Source organism: Rhea pennata, chromosome 2, assembly GCF_028389875.1.
Source record: "Rhea pennata isolate bPtePen1 chromosome 2, bPtePen1.pri, whole genome shotgun sequence".
NCBI lineage: Eukaryota > Metazoa > Chordata > Aves > Rheiformes > Rheidae > Rhea > Rhea pennata.
Window position 1 is genome coordinate 21,042,752 of NC_084664.1, and position 25,379 is coordinate 21,068,130.

A 25,379-nucleotide genomic window follows, 5' to 3' on the forward strand; every position below is an offset into this window, starting at 1 on the left:
TGCTTACTGAAACTTAAAAAGCAAGCGACAATTTAGGCTCGTCATGTATTGACTTCTTTTGGCAAAAAATAATAGTCATACTATGTATCTTCATAACAAGTATGTTTGGAATAACTCAAACTTTTTTTTTTTCTACAACTTATGCATTAGTCTGCCTCATTTCTTTACATACTACCCTCAGCATTTAAAATAATGGTGGGCTTGAATAGCTCCTAGAGAATAACTTGTCTCCAGTTCAAAGACACTATTTAAAGACTTGAATTTTTTTATGCATAGTCTTTTAATAATTATTACATCAAAGAGAGTGGAAACAAGAAATTCTGGGAGCTTAAATGTCCATGATGGTGAGTTTTTGTAAAATAATCTACCTTTGATATGTATTGGTAAAATTTCCATTTTACCAAAACAACTCTTTATAAATCCTTGCTAAAATACAATTTGGATATGGCCTTTAGTTCAACGCACTCAAGTATTTGCTAACAGTCATAGCACCACAGCTATGCATCCATTTTTTTCCATAAAACTTGAAAATCTTTTATATTGATTTAAAGAATAATAGAAATGGAAATGAAATTCAATAAAGAAAAGGGCATTAGTTTGAACTTTGATACTCATACCAAGAATGTTTTTCATAGTCTTAGGGCTTCTTAGAGAGCATTAACAGAGGAAGGATTTGACTGGATGTATCACCTTGTGAAATGTTGCTATTGAAGTAGGCAAATGAAAACTTAGGGTGTATCAGGTGATACTTTTCCTGTAGAGAGAGGGAGGGAGTAAAACTAGTGAATATGGCATAGGTGAGATCTTCTCTGGAATGTGCTGCAGTTCTTATTTCATGTGCTCTAGAAAAATCAAATCTTTTTGGAACTAACTTAGGGAAAAATATGTGAAAAGTTGTCTCACGAGAGTACAGACAACGCAGTGGTGCACTGTGCAAAAGAGTGGCTCTGCTCCGACACTGTTCAGCATGGAAAGGGGGAGTGTGGTGCCGAGAAATGCTGCGTAGGCCCCCAGACACTGCAGCTGTGGTAGGGCAGCGGGCAGCAGAGCTAATAAGCCTCCTATCTGGAAAGGGTTTATCGGGTGATGAGCAGCCCCAAGCTGCAGGAGCTGTCCTGTTCCTATTCCAGAGCTTGCGAGGTGGTTCCTCACATCTAGGGGATAGAGGTGCAGGTCTGTCCTGGGGAAAGTGGCTTGTTTAGCCTTGCAAGCCCAAGTCCAAGATAAGGGATATGTTTGTAATGTAGACTACACTCTAGGGGAGTAGAAGAGCTATGTTTTTGCAAAAGAACAATGTTGGTACGAGAACAAATGGGTAACAAAATGGCCAGCAGTATACTCAGCCTGGAAGTTAAAAGTTTTGTAGCCATCAGAACTGAGAACTGAAATTTTGGGATAGCTATTCAGTGGGAGCACTAGGAATGAGAGACCTAGGTAGGTTTTAGATATACTTTGATCAATTTATGGTAAGACTGCAGATGGGGAATCAGACTGCACCAGGGTCATTTTCAATTCTTTGCCTGAAGAACTCTCTACATCATCAGTCACCTATTTTCTATTCTTTAAATTCTTGACCCAGTTAGGAAAGTGACTGGTAGGTGACAAAAAGCATAGTCATAGATTTCCCATTAAACACTGTTCCCACTGTTTAGTTGTTTTTGTCATGAGATCAGAGGGTAGAGAGGGTGTTGAGATTGTGGGCCTCTGATTAATGCTGTGCATTCAGTAAAAGATGCCAAGACAGAGACCTTGCATTCAGATTTACCCTGAATCACCTCCTTGTGCCACAGGGATGTGGTACGTTTCTCATGTTTCTCTGGAGTTCCCTTTTGCTCTGTGTCCAGTGTGGCACTTCTGTCTCTTTTTGCAGGACTCCTCTGATTAGCCTGAACTAATAACAACCTCTGTTTCCATGTACCAGTAATTAGGAATTTCAGAGGATAACTATTTGTCAGAAATTTAGCTGGCAGGTGGAAATGAGGCAAAGCTCAATGCTGGTGAAAAGAAGAGACGTTAATCAAAAGAAAAAAAAGTCAGATTTTCAGTCAAGAACTATCTCATAGCAGACCTGTGGTTAGTCTCCATAATGCACAATATGATTGTAATGACAAGTTTCAGCACCTATACCATGAAAAATGAATGCTATTCTTATATGGCAATGATTACATTATATATGTTGGCGTTTTTGGCATTTGTTTGTATTTTGTTAGAATATTCAATCTTCTCACTGTATTTTCACCTGTTGTTTTCTCTGACAGCTGGAATAGGACCATGAAGTCAAGTGGCAGAGGTCATAGAGGTTCCTGGTTGCTGAACTGCTTCTCTGCCTCAATTTTCAAGTTAGAGTTGCTTGCTACAGTTGTTACTTCTCTGTTTCTTCTTGGTGATTTATTTTGTCTCTAAAGTAAAAAGCAAACAGTTTGAGCCAAATTCTTTAAAGTCTGCCTACAAAATTGTAGTTAGATCTGTTGTGGGTGTAGATTAGTAATGTGCAAAAGCAGCATGTCACGTAATTGCCTACTGCATATGTGCAAATAAGAGTTTTCTCATGCAGACAAATAAACCTGCAGATTCTCTTCACCCTCTCCCATCAGAAAAATATCCTTGTATACTCTTATGTTTTCAAGAAAGTAATAACTGGTTTTAGTTTTGGATTCTAGTAATCATTTTGAAGCAATAAGACTTCAGAAAAAAATCTTGACTAGTTCATGCTGTTATCACTATCTTTGCTGAAAAAAATCCATATGAAATTCAAATATTGTTTCTTTTTTATTTAATTTTAGATGACAAATCAATAAATGTGTTTCTTTGGTCCTTTGTACTCATCTGTTGCTGTGGCCCCACTGCTGTTTCCCTCTTTCCTATGTTCTTCCTCTTCTGTCTTGAGTTACCTTGTTTGGGATCTGAACATTCTTAGCTGTTTCTGCAGCTCTTTTGCTATATGGCCTGTGTCTATGTGTGTAACTAGTTTTGTGGGAGTGCTGGAGGGAAGGACAATGATAAACCATTAGTAAGAATATAACTTACATGTCTAATGTTGCAGACATTATATTAATTAAGTGCTATTTAGTTCAGGGTAGCCTTGCCTTTAAAAAAGTAGTTGTTTCATGAGTTGCTGTGTGTTTAGCACTATTGCCCATTTGCTGGATTTCCCTTTCTTTATGATAGCTTTTATTTGTCTAATTGTGTATATTTTAATAGTTAACATTTTCCATTTCTGTCTCATTTGATGCTAGTACTATTAACAAAGAGAAAACTGAGACCAGATGGTTGCCAAACAGTGAAACCACCTGGTATTCTAGCAATGCCAAATATATTTTCCCCTCCATTTTTCTTTAGAAAATTACTGAGACAGGTCCAGGATTTTCAGAGGATCCTAAGGATGTTTGTATACAGCCAGTCAAATACCCTGAACCTTCCAAGTTCATCCTTGTAATTCTCTACTACTCTTCCTACTCTCTTTCCATGTAACTCATCTCTCAATTTTCCATTTCACTCTCTGCCCCATTGTCTCGTTCCTTCCTTCCATTCAAGCCCTGTGCTGCTGGCTTTCAGGCACATAGTTTGGAGACCTTGTTCCTCCAAGCTGCCACTGAGGCTGCAGTTGAAAGCCTAACCCTCATCACTTCTTGCTCAGCTGTCCTCTACATCCCATGGCATTGGTGGGGTAGGAGGAGAAGCCCTCATTACAAGCAGAGTTCAACAAGGTGAACCTGCCTTGAGTCTGCAAGGAGCTTTCTCACCGCCACTAGGGCTATTACTAGTGCTCAGGAAACCAAGAAAACCCCACCTCATGTTGCAGAACGTGGCATTTTTCATGCAGCAGAATGCAGCTTACTATCTGATGCCTTGTTGAGCTGAGGACAAAATCTGAACTCTTGTCAGGGATGTGATAGTGTGACTTGGGACTGACACAATCATAGATGTGATTTTATGTTAGTGTATATATAACATACAATCTGCTCTGAGTGGCAGGAGTTAGACTAACCTAACCAAAAATATTTCTTTTGTCAGTACAAACTGCATCTATACTCTTCTTCCCATGCCAGTGCCGTATGCTGATATGAGCGGCAGCATGTGTACGATGACAGATGAGCTGTTAGAGTGTGTGGTTCTCACATTTCGGAAATCTGGTATAGGCAGTGCCTGTGTCAGTATTGATACATCCTTGAGACAAGTACCATTAACACACCATATTGACACAGGACCTGGGTCAGGGAATGAAGTGCAACTCCTCACTTAGCCACTGGCAGTTCATCTTTGCCTCTTCTTCCTTCTGTTGTATTTTCAGCCCATCACCAAGACCTTTGTGGTTTGTAGACCCCAAATATATTGAATCACATTGAATGATTGACTGGGGATTGTGGATCAGTGACTCTAGGTGTCAGTGAGTGTAGGTGTCAGTCTTAACATTCAGATTGAATTCTAGCAGAGATAATCATTGCAACTACATTTGCTCTCAGGAAATATTGAAATTTCTGCAGTATTTGCTGGCTCTAGCCAGTCCCTATGTGGATATGGTCAAAAACATAACGTGTATGCAAGGCTAATTTTTCTGATGGAGGAGGATGAAGAAAATCTGCAGGTTTATTTGCCTACATGAGAAAACTCTTATTTGTACATATGCAGTAGGCAATTATGTGACATGCTGCTTTTGCACATTACTAATCTACACCCAGATCACAATGGTCTCCCTTCAGAACTTTCTACTGTTTTGGAAAACTTTCCTGCTTAAAATACTCCTTAATATCTTTCTAGCAGATAGGACTCCTAACATGCATGTAGGCTTTGTGATAGGAAAAAACCACAAAAACAATTTCTTGATGGGAATAATGCCCACTGAATGCCTGCTGAGAGATATTCCTGTTTGGCCTATTTAGGCAACCTGGCATAAAGATTCAAATGTTGCTTTTTGGGGCTTTTCCATTGTGAAGAGCAGTGTTTTTCTTCAAACTTTTGTTTCTGTAGTATATTAGTACTGATTTTGCAATATTTAACATTTCTCAAAATATGTGTATGTTCACTGAATTGACAGAAGACTGAAAGATCAAAATTATTGCCATGAATAACTTTATTTCCCCTCAGCAGAAAATATTAGGAATTCACAAGGAAAAGGGCAGACATTATTTTTTTGAATCTGGGAACCCAACAACCTGAAATTTGTACTAATCTCTGTAATTCAAATAATTGTGTTGGAAAGCATGTCATACAGTTGCCAGTAGTTGTGCCTGTTCCTGTTATGTCAGCATGATAGTGCTGCTGGTTTTGGAAGAAATGCTCTGCAATTAATAAAATAATATTCATTAGTGTTTTGTAGGAAACATAGAAGCAAGTGCAGCATCAGCAGTCAGACTGTGTCTTGACTTTTGAACTCAGTAGACTCTGGGCTGAGAATTTGCCTCTTGCAGCTGATTGTCCGTGTCTCTCTCACGCGGTGAGGCAGGGGGCATGCTGCTGTGAGTTGCTGAGCATTTAGGTGGCTCGTTTTTCAGCCTATTTGATTTGAACATACCTCCCTGGATATGCAAACTGAGTAGTGCAGACCCAAATCCCTGTTACACCTTACCTGTATGTTCCCTGAGATATTAAAAAGGGGATTCTGCGCTTGTGGTCAGTTTTCTAGTTCTTGAAAATAGATTGGATTAGACTATGAGTTCTCCCTTCCAGATAGACAGATTTCAAAAAGTTATGCAAACCATTTCACATCTAAGGAGAAAAAAGCCTATTTCATCTTTTTTTTTGACATTATGTGCCAGTCCTTTTTTCTTTACATACAAATGACACATGCAATTTATGTTATTACTAGAGGACTGTTCCTGCTGCTCTCGTTTCTCCCTCAAAGTTATCTTGGGAAGTGTAAGTTCCTGCTTATTGAGGATGAGAAAAATCCAAACCTTATTGATAGTATGACAAAGTTATTCTTGTCAGTTTTCTTTACTTCACAAGTAGAAATCTTTATTATATAGATAAAGCTATTCTCGATAGACATTTTCAAAACCTGAAAGCAATCAGCAGTAGGATGTATACAGATTTAGAAAAGTTATTTCTGTGTTTTATAAGAGGTAATAACCTCTCTCCTAGATTTCCCTGGTCAGTAAAAGAAATAAAAACAGCCTGTGGCCTTTTAATACTGACAACTAAAAAATATATTATTTTTATTATACATCTCTAAGGAAAAAGCAGCATAGGAGAGTATTTGAATAAAAAAGAATGTTCTTTAAATTGCCACCTTCTTTCCACTAACTATCATTTAACTAAGGGAAGGGTTTTTACAACTAGAATGATTTGTAACTGTTCTCATCTTTCTTTTCCATCCCTCTGCTGCTGCTGATTGCTATTAGCTAACATCTCTGATAAGAAATGTAACTCACAGCCCCTACCTGCTCCTTTCAGATGCCTGGTTTTCCTTTTCTGAAACAGTTTTTCTTTCTGTTTTTTTTCTTTCTTCTTCTTCCTTTTATTTTTATTTTCAGTTTATCTCTGGAATCGTCCCTGCTTTGTGGGCCCTTGCATTGCTTTCTGCATTTGCTGAGTGGAAGCAAGCCCTGCTGTTACACTCCACTTTTTGCTCTGATCCTAGCCCAGCCAACTGTCACTTTTTAGCCTGCAGGGAACCTTCTGGTACTAACATTCCTCCCATGTTTTTATTAGAAGGGCATCTCTCACAACATATCCCTTGCTGTTTGAAGCAAAAGTCATGTGTATTCAGTAGGAATGAATAATGGATATATTTAAAGGGTACCTTGCCCTTCTCATTCCTTTGCACATTGTAAATAACCACTCTTTTAGTCTGGTTTAACATGCTGCTCTTCGATAATTCCTTAGAAAAATTCCTCTGCAGGCAAAGAATCTCGCAATTCAGCTGTTAATTGAAAAATACAGGGCTATATGAAGCTGATAGTTCCTACATCTGAAAGCAGAGCCCATCTTGTGTAGCTCTAGAATTCTGGAGTATTAGGAAACTGGTCACATATTTATTTCCAAGCAGGTTGTCAAAATACAGCATGAGAGGAGAGATATAGGCAATATAATGGGGGATGCTGAACTTCATTTCACTTAGCTTTAGACATCTGTAGTAAGCATCTATACCTGAGCTGGTTGACTGTGACTCTTTACAGTGACTGAAGCCCAAAAGGTATTTTAAGATGTAATTTATTTAGCCTCTCTAAACATATTCTTCAGGATGAGTTGAGTTATTCTCTGAAAATATCTATTTTCTTCATTCAAGGTAGTTATTCTCTGAAAATACCTATTTTCTTCATTCAAGGTAAAAGCAGGTTGGTTGATTAGTTCTATGCAGATGGTTGTATTACAGACATATATGTTTCCCTGAATGAACCTACTTTTCCTGGTCAGATATCATAGTATGAGGAGTTTGTTGAATTAAGGGGCGTATTTAAGGATAAACATTACTGTGCATTTTGCTATTAACTTTAACAAGCTTTAGTTGAGGTCCTCAAAGAAGATCCTAATATTAGAGGCTGGAGTTGGAGGATCAGTTAATTGTCTGATCTGGATTTAAGCATATTAACGTTGGAGTTTGAGCAGCAACTGTTTTTGCTGGGAGAAGGATGAGAGGTCGGTGGATGTATTTTTACTGCAAAGTTTACTTAGATGACTGACAAATGGAGTGGCTGAACCTGCTGGTTGCCATCAACACTGCAAAACTTTCCATAAGTTACCCTGATCTCACTGTGCTGTTTTCCCTGGTGCATATTCCTAAGATTTCTTGTGGTGTATCCTTGGGTCTTGTGGCATCAGCAGTCTGAGACAAACCTGTACTTCTTCCCCAGTGAACTGTGGAGGACTGCTGGCTTCCATAGGCATGGGGAACTGGGCTTTCACCAGAGACCAGAGACATCAGAGTCCATGCCCTCTTTGTAAATGCATAATTGAAAGATCTCTCCAAAATGAGCTGAGCAATCTCGTCAAACTCTACAGAAAAGGATGAATGTGCAGGCAGGAAAAGAATGCCAGTGAAGGCATACTTAAAGGAAGACAGATTGATCTTTGACAACTGAAAAAAATAAAAGTAGACTGTTGTTCAGTTTTCTTAGGGTTTTTTTTAGTATTTCTTTTTTCTTACAAAATAAACTATCTTTCAGTGGGAAATTATGTATTTTCTAGATGTAGAGGCAAAACATTTTGAAAGTATTGGAAAGTGGAAATGATGGAATTAAATGTAAATGAAGTGAGTTATATTTAGATGATTTAAGCATCAAAGTGGATGAATAAAGGTAGTTTTGGAATTTACTATGTTTCTAGCAGTTTTACTTTGCTTGTTATTATCATGATACTTGAGAGTCTGATGGTGTAAAGATTAGATAGCATTTATAAGAAGCTACCTAACTACTGAATGCTACAAGAAATTATTTCCTGTAGCAAACTGTTCCAGAGATTAATCTTTCTAGTGATTTGGTTCTCTTCACGAACACCTGTCTTCTGATAGTTTTTGGAATGTTAGTGAAGCTAAAAACAGATTTTCTGTGTTTTCCCTCTAAAGATAAAATTTCTTAAGAATATCAGACATTCAGAGCTGAAAATAGATGAACATTTAAACATGCAAGGGTGAAATGTCTGTTACATATTTTCCAATACTCTCAAGGAGTCTGAAACTAAGTTTCTTAGATGCAGAGTTCCATTCCTGTTCCTTCTTTTCCTGCTTTAAAATGAGGAACCTGAGAAATTAAAAACACCCTTCCCTCTCCCCTGCTCCAAACTGGGTTTACTGTCAAGTTCTAGCCTGGATTTAACTAAGATTAATCTATGGATGCCATGCTGCGTGATTTTATGGGCTTTCATATTTTTCCCATTTTACTTTCAGCTTTTAGGAATGTATTTTTCATTTTTGAACTTCACAGAATCGTAGAAGAGTTGACATTGGAAGGGACTTCTGGAGATCACCTAGTCCACCCCCCCTCCCCCCTGCTCAAGCAGGGTCACCTAGAGCATGTTAGAGAGGGTTGCATCCAGGTAGGCTTTGAATATCTCCAGAGAAGGAGACTCCACAGCCTCTCTGGCAACCTATCCCAGTGCTCTGATAGGTTTACTTCCAGTACTTCCTTCTAAGGCAATAGTATATGCCTATTCACAGTGCCTTTGTTGAGTAGCAGGAAAATACCTTGGAGGGGAAAAATTTAAGAATTTCAGAATCTGCTTACAGTTGAGTAGAAAAGACATGTAGTCCCTCTTCTCTGTCCTTCTCACACAAGTGAGTAGCTTGGTAGCACAAAGATAGAGGAACTATCTGCCTAAGATGGATGTAACTATGATACAGATTTTGCAGCCAGGGTGGCCCTGCAGACTTCAATGTGGTGTATCAGTTTCCAAGACACAAACAATAAATGACAGCATAAACAGCTCTGAGAAGCTTCCATAAGAGGACCTGAATGCAAATGATCCATTCACTTTGTAGAGTAAGAGATGACATGTCCTTCTCAAGGAAGTAGATGAGAGAAGCTGGAGGATAATGAGGCATGGAGGATAGTTACTATGCGAGTGGCATTGTAGGTGTCAACAAGATGGTGTGTCAGTAACAGACACGAGGGAGCCTGAGTTTTCAAATCAGTTAGCGGGGGCAGAAGCACTCCATCGTTTGCTCTAACTGCTGTGAGTCTGCATGTCCACGTTGCTCAAATCTAGATCTTTCAGGGCTGTGTCCTCTGCACTTCATTCTGGGCTGCATCCTGGCTGTTCTCAAATGGACTGGTTTCAAAATCTTTCTTCTGCTACGGCAGCAAATGTGCCTTGTTGGCAGTTCATGAAAGTTTTGCAGATTTTTCTGCCTGTCATATACTGGCTTCTGCTGCCTGTTAGTATTTGTTTCCATTATCTTTTGTAAAATATGACTACAACTCTCACTCTTGGTATTACCACTTTCTGGGGCAATTTTATTTACGTCCCATGCTGTATTTTTTTTGGTTCAGTTTTTGTCTTGATTTTTATGTGCGAATTTTTCCGCACTTTTTGAAGCAGTATGGTCTTCATGTTATTTGGCAGATTGATTAGGTGATATATGTTTTTCTTTTTTCTTTTTTTTTTTTTGGAGGAATGTTTGTTGTCAGAATTTTTGTTGTAGCTGCCTGTATTTTCTGTGGTTATGCATTTTTTGGAGTGTATCTTTCTAGTTCATAGTGGGCAGATGCCACTGAGCTCTGCTGGTGCTCTGAACCAACTGGAGGTTGCATGATTGTGGTTAGCATGGTGCGAAGTCCGAGCTAACATATCCTGCCTCTCAGCAGGACTTACTAGCTCAGTCTTGATGCATTAGCCAACCAGCAGTTACACATTTTCTGTCTGTCTTAGAGAGTAGGCAGAGCAAGCTCACACATGCTTGTAATATACTGTGTGCTTACTTAGGAGTCCCCAGTTCATGAGTGTATCATTTTCCTGGTGGCTGCCTGACCATTCTCTTTTCTGATGGAGAGGAGAACAAGAACAATGGTTATATGGTTATTTTAGAATCTGGAATTAAAAATGTATCTTAGGGTAGAAAACCTATCTCTAAGGCATTTATTAAATTATTTTTCTTTATCCTTTACCTCTGATAATTTTCCCCCTCTTTGGAGGGATTTGCTGTCATTGGCCTCATTTTTGAGGAGATTATTAAAATTTATAGTAATTTATCAAGTTACATATATCCGTCTAATTTTCTGACTGGAGATGAGATATGGTAAAGGCAGATCTATGTCCATTATGGCAGGGTAAAAAATACTTCAACTCCTCAGACTTTGTTACTTAGAGATAAATTAGTTCAAATGCAGAGTTTCCCAAGTGATAGAGAGTGGGCAGATTTGACAGTATTTCTCTGTTATAAAGGTTGGAAACTCTTCTCTCTCATTGCACTCAATCTGCATCTGTAGTTCTTTATAGAATTCAGTCATTTCTTCCAAAATGCTAAAGTTTCCGCCACAAATTCAATGGATAGTAATCGCTTGTGGAATTGGGGGCAAAAAGCTTGATTTGCCATTGACTTGTTCTGTGTGTAGCCTTCTCAGTGTGTGTACTCAGTGCTGGTGTTGCCTTTTAATAGAACAGGATTTGGCTTCCACTTTGCTCAACAGCAAAACAAAGTGCAAGGCACTGAAACAACGTACATTGTAGCACGAAATCTTTTCTTGGGCTGAAGCAGCTAAGTCGTTTCGGTGGAAATAAGTTTGAATGGAATAGAAGGTAGGCAACTTGTTTGGACTCAGGCCTGTTGAAGTAATTTCAGATCTCCATCTCTTCAGTTATAATTTTGCTTGGATCGCAGCTACCGTTCCCATGCTGTTGTGATATATCCAAACTGCGGACTCAATCTTTTTTCTCATTCTGAAATTGTTGATCTCTGACTGTCTTCAATTTCCTGCCTCTGCACTTCTCAGAGTCTGGAATTCTTTTGCCTGTGCTTTTTCTGTGAGCCAGTCTCACAATCCTAACTATAAAGAAACCGTGTTGTGGAGGTATTATCTGCAGAGTTACTATTTATACATTTTCATTTGCACCCATTCAGCATTTTAACTGTTCTGATGTAGCTTCCAAGATACTCGTTTGTCAGAAGTAGTTCCCTGGCAAAACTGTGATGTTCCTCAGGGAAATACGGTGAAGAGATTTGCAGATATGCCAGAGAGACTTGCTCTGGCATAATGTGCAGGGTAACACAGACAGACTCGCCCAATTTCTGAATGATGTATAGAAAGAAAGTATATCTTAATGTTAAGGCAATTCATAGCATTTGAACCTTACGTATAGTTGCAATATAGCAAATGGGTTTGTGTAGTAGAATGGTGGCCATTTCTGATTAAAAACATCTTTGACAGAGAAACTTTCTTCTCTCTGAAAATTTTGACTATTATGTTGAATACTTCAGAACCATGGCTTGTGAAAATGGCTTTTTTACTGTATTTAAAGGAAAAACTTTTGAATATGACAGCATGCGTTTTAAAGACTTTTTGAAAAAAATTACAAAACACTACATCTTAGGACATTGTTGTTTTATTTACTTTTGACTATGGAAAATACTATTAAAAACAATTTTAGATTCAGATTTTGCCAAAGGTTTCCTTGGGAGCCCTTTTCCCTTACTACTAGTAAATGGTATGCATAAAATACTGTTTGCAGTTGTGACTTTGAGCATTAAGAGTTGTGTACGCATTCTGTTTCTCTGGGGATTTACATTTAGTTTCATTTTACTCCTTTTTTTTTTTTTTTTTTTTTTAAAGCAGAGATTCCTTTATTTGTCTGGTTCAGAACAGTAAAACTACAGGGATGAAGCTCTTAACCCTGCAGCCCCCAGTTCCAGCAAAATTGAGCAGTAGTATTTTATGAGTTCATAGCTCCCTGACTCTCAGCTAAGGAATATTCAACCTATAGTTTCCAGTTCGCATAAAAATCCCGAGGACAATTAATCTGTGGGTCATTCCCACTTACGTGTTTTCTGGGAGGCTGTAGAGATTTACAGTGCGCAACAGTAATGATTGTTCGTATCAAGTCGTGATGGGAGGACCATGTTTCACTGCCATTAGAAGGAGTAGTGTGGCCTGACCACTTGGGCAGATTGGTTACTGACTGTTCGCTCTTAAATGGTACTAAATGTACCTCTAATACAAGGCATAACCAGAATTTATGACTATGGGCAATGTTAGAAGATGGCAGATGCTGTGAACACTGAAACCTAACTTTGTCAGATAGGATAATCTTAGGGATCCTGGATAAGAGAGATTAGTCAAGTAAAAGGATATCTCATTGAGTTTAAGCTGGAATTGTTCTTTACATTTGATTTATCTGTAAGCATTTTTCTAGCCATGTTCCTAAAAGCCTAATTTACACTAAGGTAATCTTTTCTCAGTCTTGTCATTGAGTTTGTGAGAGGTAAGGTAAATCAAAGTAAAATCAACAACCTTAAGAGTTCTATGTCTGTGGAAACAGTAGATCCAAACAAAGATTTGTGCCAAGATGCTGTGGGAGAGTATTTCTTACTTGTCTACAAAAACCAGTGTGTTAACAGATGGTGACCTTTGGGAAGTAGTTGTGTGTGCTGGGCACAGAAGGAGCAGATGGCTCTGGGCAAACCTTAAACACAACATACTGAAACAAATTCATAAATATTCAGGGTGTGGTAAATACTGTAGATCTATAAACGTCTCGGGGCAAATGTGGTGTAAGTGGTGCCGTGCTCCCATCCCATCATGTCCCTATGCTAGTTCCTTGCTTGCTTTGTATCATGTATGATGATGCCAAAGTCTATGGGGCTGTGCAGTGTGTCAGATTAAGGACGGGATATTTTTAAAGCAGGTTATCGGCATAGCTACCTGGTCTGTACAGGGAAGTGAAGAAAGGACTGTGCAGGAAACCAGTGTAGTCTATGCTTTTGGGGATTAAACATGTGCTTTGTAGTGACTAAGTTTTTGAGACAGAGGTGGAATGAAAAATATTCCTGAGGAGTGCATCCGTTCACAATCCTCCGCTGATGATACCTGCTGTGATGATCCGCTGTGTTGCATTTTACTTGTTTTGATGTTTTTGAATTCCCACATTGTTCATACAACTGATAGGCTGCTAGGTGCTTCTGCCATTGCAAATGATTCTGGGCAGCGGCTAGATGCCAACGAAGACGAGAGTAATCAATCTTTTAGGACTCATTTGTGTTTCTAATGGAGTTTTCATAGGAAAAACAATAATCTCTTTTTGCCAATAGGTGGCTTTGCTGCCAAATGGCAAAGTATACCTACAAAACTGAAAATGAGTAGCATTTTCTCCAGCCTAAGATTTTTTGTATAGATTGAGAAGATGGAGCTCTGTCCTCGGCTGCTTCAGTCTGACTTTGCACAATCCTATGTCTGGGCCTCTCAAAGGTATCTTGCTGATGGCATGAATATGAGAGGTTTGATTTGCTAAAGATCTGCTGGATCACTTAGTCCTTCCACTGTGGGTTTGTGCAGAATTAATCCTTGTCAAGTATTTTCTCTTTAAACTGTTTCATTGAAGATGATTTATTAGTGCTTTATTTCTAATGTTTATGCCACACATTGTTTCTCAAAGGATCAATTTTTCAGGGCACTCACCACTGAGGGTGCTCTGCTTTTGTGAGAGTGCACCGAGTTTTGGAGCCAAGAGGGAGGCATTACAAACCACTGACTGGGACTGTGGTGATGAGTTGCTAGAAAACAACTTTGTAGGAAATGACTGAATTTATGATACTTTCATTAGGGGTTATAGACATTTCCACTGCAAAACTAAATTTCATATTCTTTTTTTTTACTGAAATTGATTTAAATCCATTAAATTGCAGTTTAGTTCTAGATTTTAGAATAATAACAACTTGATTTTTGGTATGTCTATATTTTTTAATTAAAACCCCACAATTTTTAAATTATCTAAAATCTGGGGTCAGTCAGCAGTTGTCTTTTCCACGCTTCATCCATACACATTCTTGATACTGGCCAGTATTTTTGTATCCAAGTTCTAAATGACTTCTTTATTATTTGATATTAACTGGAGACTAACAGGTTTTGGTTTTTTGAATTTATGATAGCTAGTGGCTTTAGCGATTTCAGTGAGCTGTGACCTCATGAAATGTTACATTTCTTTGTGATTTTTGTAACTTAAAATTACATTTTGAAGTTAGATAGCAAAATCCCAATAATGCATATATTAACCCTGCTAATATTTTAAAACATTTTTTTTTATGATGGCAGAGTGGTTATTCTGAAGGATACAGTTAACCTTCTTACTCCTGTGAAGTGATTTATTAATAGAGAGTAGGAGCCCTTTCGATGTGGCTGATAGATTAAAATAATGTGAAGTTACAACTACTGAGTTCCCTCCTTCTTGTGTTCCTTTATAAAATGAAGAAAGGTCATTTGAAGTTAATGGCTGGTACATTTAGAACTAATAACAGGAAACACTGTTTCATGCAATAGGTAATCTTTCTTATAGGCAGGGCTGAGCATGTTTCCCATTATAAGGTGATGTTTTCAGCTACTCATAATTCTGCTAAAATTTAAGCAGTAAGGCTGAACATTTCCATGTCAGCTGTTTGCCCCTGACCAAATTTGGATTTTTTTTATACAAAATGTTCAGTTGTTGCCGGGACTGAGACTAGGAAAGATTTTTATTTTCTTATTAAAAATTCTGGAGGTTCTTTTTTTGTGAAGTAGCTCTATTGTCTTAGTGTATAGAGATGAGGAGCAGAAGCTTGGTGAGATGAAAAAAATCCTTTTGTGTTATGGATGAGTCCTTGGCTGTGAAAATGAATAGCCTGAATTTGGTGAAGTTTTATATGACTTGAAGTAATTAAAGTTCACATATACTCAAAATGACCTCTTTCATTTTAACAGTAGACAGTCCTGGAATTTTGTGTCCATTTAGTATGTTCAAGGAAGCCTCTGAGAGTCAATGGGAAAACCCACAGCCATTTGGTAGCTGTAAAGGAAGAGAAAAAGCAATAGAGAAAGCTTACTTGGGAAAGGTATTTGAAGTATCTTGGTAAAGGGATTTAGCAAGAAGCCACTGCAAGATGGACTGGATTAGTTTAGAAGCCCAGAGGGAGAGACGGTGATGACTGATAACGATGGGCTGAGGGAAAGCGAAGTGCTGCAGGGCTGAATCTGGGCAAGATGAACAGAAAGACACATCACAGTCCACTACCAGCCCACTCTTCCCTCAAAAGTCTGAGTGGAGCTGCTGTTTCCTTAGTGTAAGGGTGGTTTGAAAAGAATATTTGTGAAATCTACAGTCATTTATGTGTGAATTTCAGCTAGCTCTAGAGGTCCTGCGCAGGAAAAATGGTAGTTTGTTACTGCAGTGTATCTTGGGCCTGTGTGCTGGATCTAGAGGCTCCAAACCTGTGCATGAACTTGACTGGTTCTCCTGAGAATGTTGCATTAGAATTTTGTCCAATGAAAATATTATATACACTAAAACGGTATTACAGGAAAGCACAGAGAGTATGAACACACACATCCAGAATTAGAATGGGCAGGAAAAACTTTATTATGTAGCCCTCTGAAACTTTACTATTGTGATCTAGTGATATTTTTTGAATATCACCATTGTATCATTAAGTGCTTTCTGATAAAATAAGCCCAAGTTAACCCTGAACTCTAACAGTTCATAAACTAACCTTGACTTCTAACAGCTCAGTGCATAAGTTAGACATTTTCTGGTTATCAATTGTGTAAAGGAGAATATTGCTCTTTGTAGAACTCTTCTCTCATTTGTTGTGAAATTTGGATGTGTATAGTAAATAAATCATGGGCCATAGGAAGTGAAAGGAAGTTCTTGTGGATAAGAGAGTTGAATCCAGCCATGGAAACATGGGTCTCTGTCCTTGCTATAATGTTTTCTCTATGGCTAAACAGTGACTTAAACAAGATTTTGCAGATTTCATCTTGATTCTTTGTGTTAAATTTGAGATCCTCAGGACTGATTTGTGGAAAGGGCAAAGTACTCATAGAAGTAACTTAAATCTAGCTGTGTTTTGAACATGTTCAAGTCTTAGAACTCTCAGACTGGACACCCTCAACCCCCTGTATGCTTTTGACCTTAAGATTTCTCCACTTCAGTCTGCAGGTTGCTGTGTGTGAAGTACAGATAATGCTGTACCTACATTACAGGGTATTAGGAAGGTAGATTAATGATAGTGATGAGATCTATAGACAAGCTCTTGAAGAAACTAATATCCCTATATTGACAGCACAATTTGAATAGTTTGGTCTTGAAAAGGATACAGCTGCATATGGAACATAAGAGGGACATATTAAACTTGTGGAGGCAAGCATTTCCTAACTTCTGGATGTTTGACTTTGCAACCTTCTAAATACTCTTTTCATGAAACATTTTTTTTAGGTATAATTTATGTTTCAACTTGAGAAGAGAATGATGGACTCATTATGAAGAGAGGCTGGAATGTGAAAATGTGCATTAGAAGACCCCAGATTTAGTTATAGCTATTTTTTTTTTGTGAAAATATATGCTTGCTCGATTCTGTGTTGGCATCAGATGGTTACTGCTCTGAGTATGAAATGACCATGGAGGGTGGTCTTCTCTATACAACTGCAGTACATATGGAGATGATCCCAATGGAATGATGGATGAGGCACATTGCTTGGGCAGGAATTTTGCCTGGTTGAAGCCCGACTCTATTCTGTGGATAAAGAAAGGCTTCTCCTTTAAGAACTGAGAGCCTTTCATGAATATTTACCATAAAAAGTCTCGCTACATTGATAAAGGAATGTTGTGAAAAATAAAAACAACTCTATTCTTCTGTATTTCCTGTTCTGTAGGTTAAATACAAAAGAGATTTTGAAGAAAGCAAAGGAAGAGGGTTCAGTATTGTGACGGATACGCCGGAGCTGCAAAGACTGAAAAGGACTCAGGAACAAATCAGTAATGTATGTGACTGTGCCATAAGGTGGTTGTAGATGGAGAAATAGTGTGTTTAAGGAAAGGCATGATTGTTGATGTTTCTGATGAAGTCTGTGAGAGTGAAGAAACTGATTTTGGTGACTGATTGGTGTATGTCATGTTTTGAAGTGTGTGTAACTTTATACCAAGCACTTGTACAGGACATTGGCAATGTGTGTTCACCTCTCCAGCTTTCATCAGTTATGCTCGTAGTGTTTCTACACTAAAATGATTTGACACCTTTCACTTGTTTAGTAGGTCTGCTAACAAATAAGAATAGTTTCATAACTTTTTGTTTCTATAGAGAATATGTAAATTCTATAAGCTATAAATTCTGGTCTTTTTTAAGCAGGATTTGTCAAAATTAACATGACTTGCAAGATGGAGTTTTCTAGAACCAAAACTTTGACACCAAGTTTTTAAAAGAAAATACCTGCAAGACAATGTTCTGCAAGATGAGAAAGGACTGGCACAGAGAAACTTAATCATGTACTCCATAGCTTGGAACATGAATGCTGAATGCTTTCGAAAGAGGTGGATATTTATAATGGGACTTTTCCTTATTTAGTTGTTCATTGGAACAGTTACTTATTTTTACAGTATTCCTAGGTAGCATGTTTAGGTCACTGCATGATGAAGTGTTGGGTGATATGTAGTACACCTTATGAGGGTGTGAACTCGTGTGAGCTAGCTGGGATACAGAATCAATACTATTAGTTTTTCCTAGTTTCCATACTACTTTTATTGCTGCTAGAACTTGTCTCCATAGATTATTTTGTGAAACTTTTTGGATCACTCAGTGTAGTGATAAAAGAACTGCATGTCATTAGAGAGATTGATGCAAGTATGATCAAAAGAAAATGTGGAGAAAAAATATTTTTCAAGTTGAGATGTTTTTGAAAAAGATGTCACTTCAAAGTATCTGTTTATCATAGCAATGGAAATGTACCATTCATGCTGAAACCTTAACTAGTTAAGATCTTGGTGTCCAGAGCTGGTGTCTGAGGTGAAGAATTGGGGGAGTCAGTGTCTAGAGCCCTGGACCATGAGGGAGGTTAATTTAAGAGCAGTGCAAATGATCCTGTGGGGAGGTAGGACAAGAACGTAATATATTTCTCATATCTGTCTATCTATATATGAATATATCTATAGATAGATTTTACATGTGTATATATATATGTATATATACACACACACATGCATGTGAGCACACAGAATACTATATATCTCTGTGTATACATATATGTATATATATGCATGTGTATATATATGTTTATATAGCTCATATCTTAATGCAGGGGCTAACTGAAATTTGTAGTTTGTGAAAGACACGTATTTCAGAGCAGCAAAACGCATAGCCATTAACACTTGCACTTGGGATCTGTGAAACTTCAGGGAGTCTCTGGTTTTAGTCAGATGTATTTTTATTCAGACCAAAGATGTAAATTGGGTTCTCCCAGGAGCTCCATAGCTTCTTAGAGCAAGAGTAATTCTTTTGTGCGGAGGACACACCAGGGAGATGAAACGAGCAGTGCTCTAATGAATACGTAACGCTTCACACGGAGCAGCTCGACTGGGAGAGCCTGAGAGTGGTGCTGTGCACGAGGCCAGTGGTATTGATCTTCAGAAACTGGCAAACCAAGAAACTGAGTTTGCATCTCCTAAGCCCAAGACCCTCAATATCAGAGTATCGGCTACTGTGACACAGCTGCTTCCACACTCTTTTTCTCTCTCTCTCTCTCGTTCAGAACATACCAGGTTTTTCTGGTTTTGGAATGGGGAAAATAAAAGCAAATTGAAGAAGTTTTATAAGGTAGGAAGAATGTTTTCTTCCAGGTTTTATATTTGAGTGACACAAGGAGGTTTCTCTTCTAGCAAAAGACCTGACTGTAATTTTTGATACTGAGTGGCTGGCTTCTGAATCAAACATATTTACCTGCCTTTTCAGATCGAGATTTCTTTTTGATGTGAAAACTATTTTTTTTCTTTTTTTTTCTGTAGTTGGACTTACAGTTCCTATCCCTTCATACCTAACTTTCTAATCTTAATAATACACATTTGTTTTCTTGAGGTATGTAGCTGACACAGATTTCAAGTCATGGATTCTATTAGAGATTATTAATCTTGAACAGTAAAATCAAACTTTAAAGTTTGCATGATAGAGGAAATTGCATTTTAGTTATGCTTACCCTAAAACAGTTGTTTGATTTATTGTGTTACGTCATAGAAAGATAATTTTGCATAGATCACAACTTGAATCTAATAAAAAGCTCCTGTGTTATAGAAATGCATTCCACACAGAGTAGTTTCTGTATTTAGCAGATAAACAGTATACATCATGGACTAAGGATCTAATTAAGTTTTCAAGACGTTGAAAGGTAAGCACTTTTATAATTTTAAGATGTTTTATTTTTCATATATAGTAAAATAGAAAAGTACTAACATATATATTTACTTTTCAGTTTTGCTTTAATTTCACCTGGAAGTATTAGAAACTTCTCAAAGATCCTATATGGAACAAAATTGTAACAACTTCATTGAAGGGGTAAGTGAGCAGCTATGTATGTAGCTATTTTTACTGAAGATGGATAGCAACAATAGATGTTATTTATTAGGGATCACTAGCAAATGTTGTCTTTTGTCTCGATATTAAGTTCTACAGCATTTTTTTGACTCTGAATATGTACTTCATCCATAAAAAAGTCATACTGTTTATGCAGAGAAATATATTAATTTTTAGAAGACCTTGCAATGTTGAACTATATAAAAGAGAGGATTTTCAGTATGAAAACAAATATTCTCAAAATTGAAGAAATACCTTGTATTATTTTAGGTGATTTTAACCAATAAGTGACCTGCAAATAGGTCTTACAAGAATAAAGATAAGGTTGCAAAATGAACAGAATAATTAAAGAAGATGGCAAAAATCTATTTGTTGATGTGTCATGACACATAGCTTAATGAAGAAGTAGGATCTCAATCTAGTAATACGTCCTTTGAGAAAGCTGAATACTTGCAACATCTTGCAGCAATGACCTGCAACTTACTGCCACTACACTTTTTTATGTCTAGAGATCTGATTTGAAATATGTTCCCATCCTATGTGAAATAAGTTGCTCTTTCTTAAATCTACTCCTGGTAAACATCTGCAAACTATATATATATATATATGTATATATATTAAAAAAAAAAAAAAATAAAGGTGCCTGTACAGGTTGATGGAGTGAGAAGGTTTCATTAAGATAAAGGCCAGTGCTTGGCCAGTAGAGGCTGCTGGCTTGGTTGTACGACTGGAAGGATAGGTGGAAGCTTTCATAGTGGCTGATCTCCTTACACTGAGACCCTGCTGTGTGTAAGCATTTCTCACTTCTGCATTCATGCTATTATGAACTTAAGTCATGTGATAGCAAGAAGCAGCACACATCTATGCTCTTCTTCCCGATGAGAGACAGCAAAATATAATTACTGAGTTCATTTATATATACATGTGACTCTTTTTCCCCAGGCAGGTTTGAAGTTGGTGGGAAATGGAGACTCTAAGTTAAGAAAAGAAAATTAGGAAAAAATGAAATTTGGTTTAAAAGCACATTCCTGAAGTATCCCATTGTGGTCAAGATCTTAAATTAGGTCTTTGAATCCCCCTTGCAGGGGTCCATATAGAAGAAGTTAAACTCTTCACTGGAGTCGGTGAAGCCTATGCTGGATGCAGAGCTAGAGAGCATTAGATCCTGCTGATCGTATAAAGGCTGCAAATAACACCAACCAGTTTTTCTTTAATCACCTAATGTTCCAGGAAGTAAATTAGCAGAGCTTTTTGCTTATCCATATGAAAATAACTTTTTAGACATTAATTGAATTCTTACAAAATTTGAGTTTCTTTAGAAATACTGTTTGGTTATATACAATAAACTTTTCTTTGAAATAAAAATCTTTCAGCATATATTCTCAGAAGCAGAGTATGTGGATTTGAATGAGAAAGGTTATATATTTGTTGTCTTATGTTTTATGAAAAATGTTGCTTTTTTTTTTTTTTTTTTTTTAAGTAGCAAGGGTCACATTCTGCCTCCAGTTACATTTTGTTTCCAGTTTAAATTTATGTAGCTTCAAGGGAAGCCGTGGAGGACAGGATTTCCTCCTTGACATAAATGAACTAAACAACTGTTTTCTGGAAAAAGACTCAAAAGATAAAGAATTAGGTACCACATCAGATGTGATACAAACATGTCTTCATGTAGCAGTTAAGGGAGGGAAGAAAAATCATATTGCTACTGTACTTGTGCACATCTGCACATCTGAAATTAGAAACTGGCCCTAACACATAGCCACAGCCTATATTTGGAAGTTGTTGGCACAGTTGTTCAACCTGTTTATTTGCTCAAACATAAACTGCTCTCTCAAATTGCCAAAACAGATTGTAGAGAAACTTGGCAGGAGAAGATGTTAACAGCAAGGCCTGGAGCTCCATTTGTAGGATTCTCAGTGTAAAGCCTGCAGATACTCATTTCTAAGGGATTTCCCCCCCACCCCATTGAATTCAAATGAAGGAGAAGAATAGCATGAAAGGGAACAAGAAAAACTGACAGTAACATGAATGTCTGCATTTCACAAAGCCAACCATGGCACATCAACGGAGAGACTGGGTAAGCATGTAAAATCGCAAACAAAAAGAGCTTATATTGTTGAAGGCAACACTATGATTTTCTCTGCTTCTGAAGTGATTCGCGCTTTATCTGAATGTCTTTATATCCTAAACATGATTTTTGTTGCTGAGTCATTTGGAAGATATGCATTTAATGATATATGACAACTGTGTCTATTACCATAAAAAGAATAGCACTTGCTGCCCAGTTTAAGAACTGCTGCATGTGTGTAGCAGACGTCGAAGGCTCAGAGCGCCAACTGCCTTCTGCTCCTGTTGGTTCCTCTGGCAGTTTGACATGAACTGCAACTCCAAGATCTGTTCGTTATTTGGTCTGCTGTAGGCTTAATTCCACAGGACTGCATTTCAGATATGCCACATGTAACTCAAGCAATAGAGTGTCTGTCAGTTAAATCAATAGCATTTTTATAGTTGCAGGCTGGGAGGCTGTATATGTCATTTCCTCTGTTAATATGGATGGATCTCTGTAACACGATGGAGATCCTACTGTCCTCCTGTGCAATGAACACACATTCAGGGAGTCATTCATTTCCAACCTACCTCCACTTCCAGGTTTTGTTTCTAGTCTTACTTTTTATAGATGCATACAAATGCAGATTCTGAAAAGCCCCGTATATTCTGGCTTATCTAAAACTTGTGCTGAAGTTAAAGGGATATCCATTACACTTTTCATAGCAAGTAAACAGAAATAATTATGCCTTTGAATGTAGAGTCCTAATACACACATCGGCAATTACTTAACAAAAATATCCTATTAATTTTCAGTGACCATGAGTATTTTTTGCAAACAGCTGTAGGATGTTTTATACTGTACAACTTTCAGAAATTTATAAAATGGCTGAACACAGGGTTAAGGAATGATGAGTCTAAGGAAATGTAAGTAAAATTTTAGATAGAACTTGTGGTGAGTGAGCAGCTAGAAATCTGTAAGAATGCATTGCAAACCTCAATGTGTAATGTGTACTTAAAAAAGTCTTTCAGTAATGAGTCATTATGAAAGTAATATGCAAAAGTTAGGAAAACAATATTAAATTTGCCCCTATGTGTATGAATCCTTTACTTATGTGCTCAGTAAGAAGTCTTGAATTATACGACGGTATGCTACTCCCTGTGCCTTTGGTTACCCATTGCGCTCTTCTCTTCCTTTTTCTGTTCTGCTTTCCTCTGGTCTTATCCAGTTTCCAGTTATCCAGTTTCCCACATTTGTTCCAGTTTCTTTGCCATTTTACCCCCGTTACTGCAGGTACCTCTGTGTGTCTCACAGTCTTCTGTTTCTCATTCCTTGTGTTCCGATCTTAAAGATTTCTCTTAATCTCCTTTTCTTAATTACCGTGGTGTGTGTTACAATAGCTCTCAACAGCTGGAAAGAAACAGGATTTTTTAGACCCTGAAATGACAAGGTGAAAGATGCTCTTTGAAATGACAAATATTCATTACAGTCATTATATAATAGTATGTCAGTACTGATGGAACTGAATAATTCAGTTGACTCTAAGTACTGGAAGAATTGCACTGAGCAGGTAGATTTCTGTTTTGCAGCAGCATATAACTCAGTCACATTAAGTAATATTCCATGAGGGCAGCAAAACAGATCTCTCTAGCATGGTGACATTCCTTACCTACTGAAAATCAACTTCCTGCTCCAGAGTAGGAAAAGCACTAGACTGTCCTGGTGACACTGGTATAAGATTGGTTTTTTTTATAACAACAGACGGGAAGATGCACAACTCCTCACCCGAAAGAGCAGAAGCATTTTACCATTGAAAAGTTGAGAAAAAAACTCTGCCTGGAGGAGGCAGATGTTTTCGGAAGAACTGTTAGCTTTAAAAATAGGTATTTATAGTGGGCATCAGTGAGTACTTTGAGCAGTTGCAACCTATATTTAGAAGTGCAAATTCAGACAGGTGCTCAGGTAAGGAAAAGTCTGTGGGAACACTAAACCCAAACTCATATTGAACTTCTGGTAAGCTACAAATATGTGAGAGAAACTCCACATCAGCAAAATGGCTGAAATGGAAGTGCTTTTCTATCAGACACGAGGCTATTTGGGTTTGAATGGCAGCTTGGGAATTGACAGATGACCTCGGGGCAGTTTATGGCTGTGGAAGGCTCCCTTTCAGCAGCTCCCCAATGAACAGGGAAAGTGGCCTCAAAACATCTTTACAAAACTGGTGTTGAAACTATTCTAAAAGATGTAAGAGGAAATATTTTAATTTAAATGGATCTCCAGTAGCTGAAGGAAGCAGATATGACACCTACGTAGGTGCCTCTTAAACTGTGTTTTTCCATCTGGCTTTATTCTAAAGGCTAGGTTAGGCAACTTATCTCCACTTTATCAAACATACGATGAAAAGTAATACTTTGTTATGATTTATCTAGGATTTCAGAAATCTTTTTATAAGTTTATAGATGAAATTGCTGTAAAGATTGCTTATTTTTTTCTGAATCACTGCTTTGATGTGCAAATAGTGGTATGAGAGTTACAGAATTATGAAAGTTACAAAAAATTATGACGTTAAAATACATTTCAGAGTTGCAAAAAAATGGTGAAGTTGCACAGGGAATAGTATAGTTTTTCTGCTTCTAATTTAAATAAATAATTTTGACAGGATAACTGTAGCCTTGCTCACTGTATTGACAATATAAAATGAATTGTGTGGTGGATGTAAAATAAACCATCTAGAAAAATCCCCAAAGGCAAGGATTTACTGTATTGTGTAAGTGGGTCAACTCATGCATGAGAAATGAATGCTAATTATAAATTGGTTGCAAAACTGTGAACTTTAAGTGGAATTGAATCAAATAATAACCTAAATATTTTGATAGACATGTCCTATCCATGTTTCTCTTTAAAAACATCAACAAAGATAAGCCTTACAAAGAAAAATTGAGACTTTTTTGCATTACATAAAATAGTGTTATTCAACTCCAAAATAAAAGGCATCATATTCATTTATCACTGGCACTAGTAAATTTTAAGCTGATTCTGTTAAATCTTCATTTGGGTTGATGTGATACGTTGCGTGAGATACACTTTAATTCAGCAGAGAATGGTCTGTTTCCCAATGGTCAGAATAACAAGTACAATCTGGAAAATAGCCATTTTTTTTTTCTGGTTAAAAATCTAAAAAAATCTAGTTAGGAGACATGAAGGAAAAAGGTAAAATTTCCATCTTACTTGTTTCATCTTCCTTTTGTGATATAGTATTCATATCAATTGCTAGGCAAGGCTTATATGAGAGACACCAGCAATTTAAGAAATAAATATATACTCTTTGAAAAGACAACATAATGTTTCATGTACTTAATTTTTCATCCATGCTAATTACCT

At 37.4% G+C, this 25,379-nt stretch overlaps 1 protein-coding gene and 1 long non-coding RNA gene across 3 annotated transcripts in view; both read left to right on the plus strand.

Moving 5' to 3' along the window:
* Nucleotides 1–25,379, plus strand: part of NEBL (nebulette) — a 264,364-nt gene that overhangs the window by 103,347 nt on the left and 135,638 nt on the right. For both annotated transcript variants that reach the window (XM_062569042.1, XM_062569041.1), the window contains exon 4: nucleotides 17,268–17,375. In XM_062569042.1, coding sequence (XP_062425026.1) covers nucleotides 17,268–17,375 — 108 coding nt within the window. The remainder of the gene's footprint in view (nucleotides 1–17,267; nucleotides 17,376–25,379) is intronic.
* Nucleotides 18,964–21,844, plus strand: LOC134136837 (uncharacterized). Its single transcript, XR_009957563.1, has 4 exons — nucleotides 18,964–19,201; nucleotides 19,708–19,766; nucleotides 19,851–19,933; nucleotides 21,800–21,844. It is a non-coding gene; the product is annotated as an uncharacterized LOC134136837 (long non-coding RNA).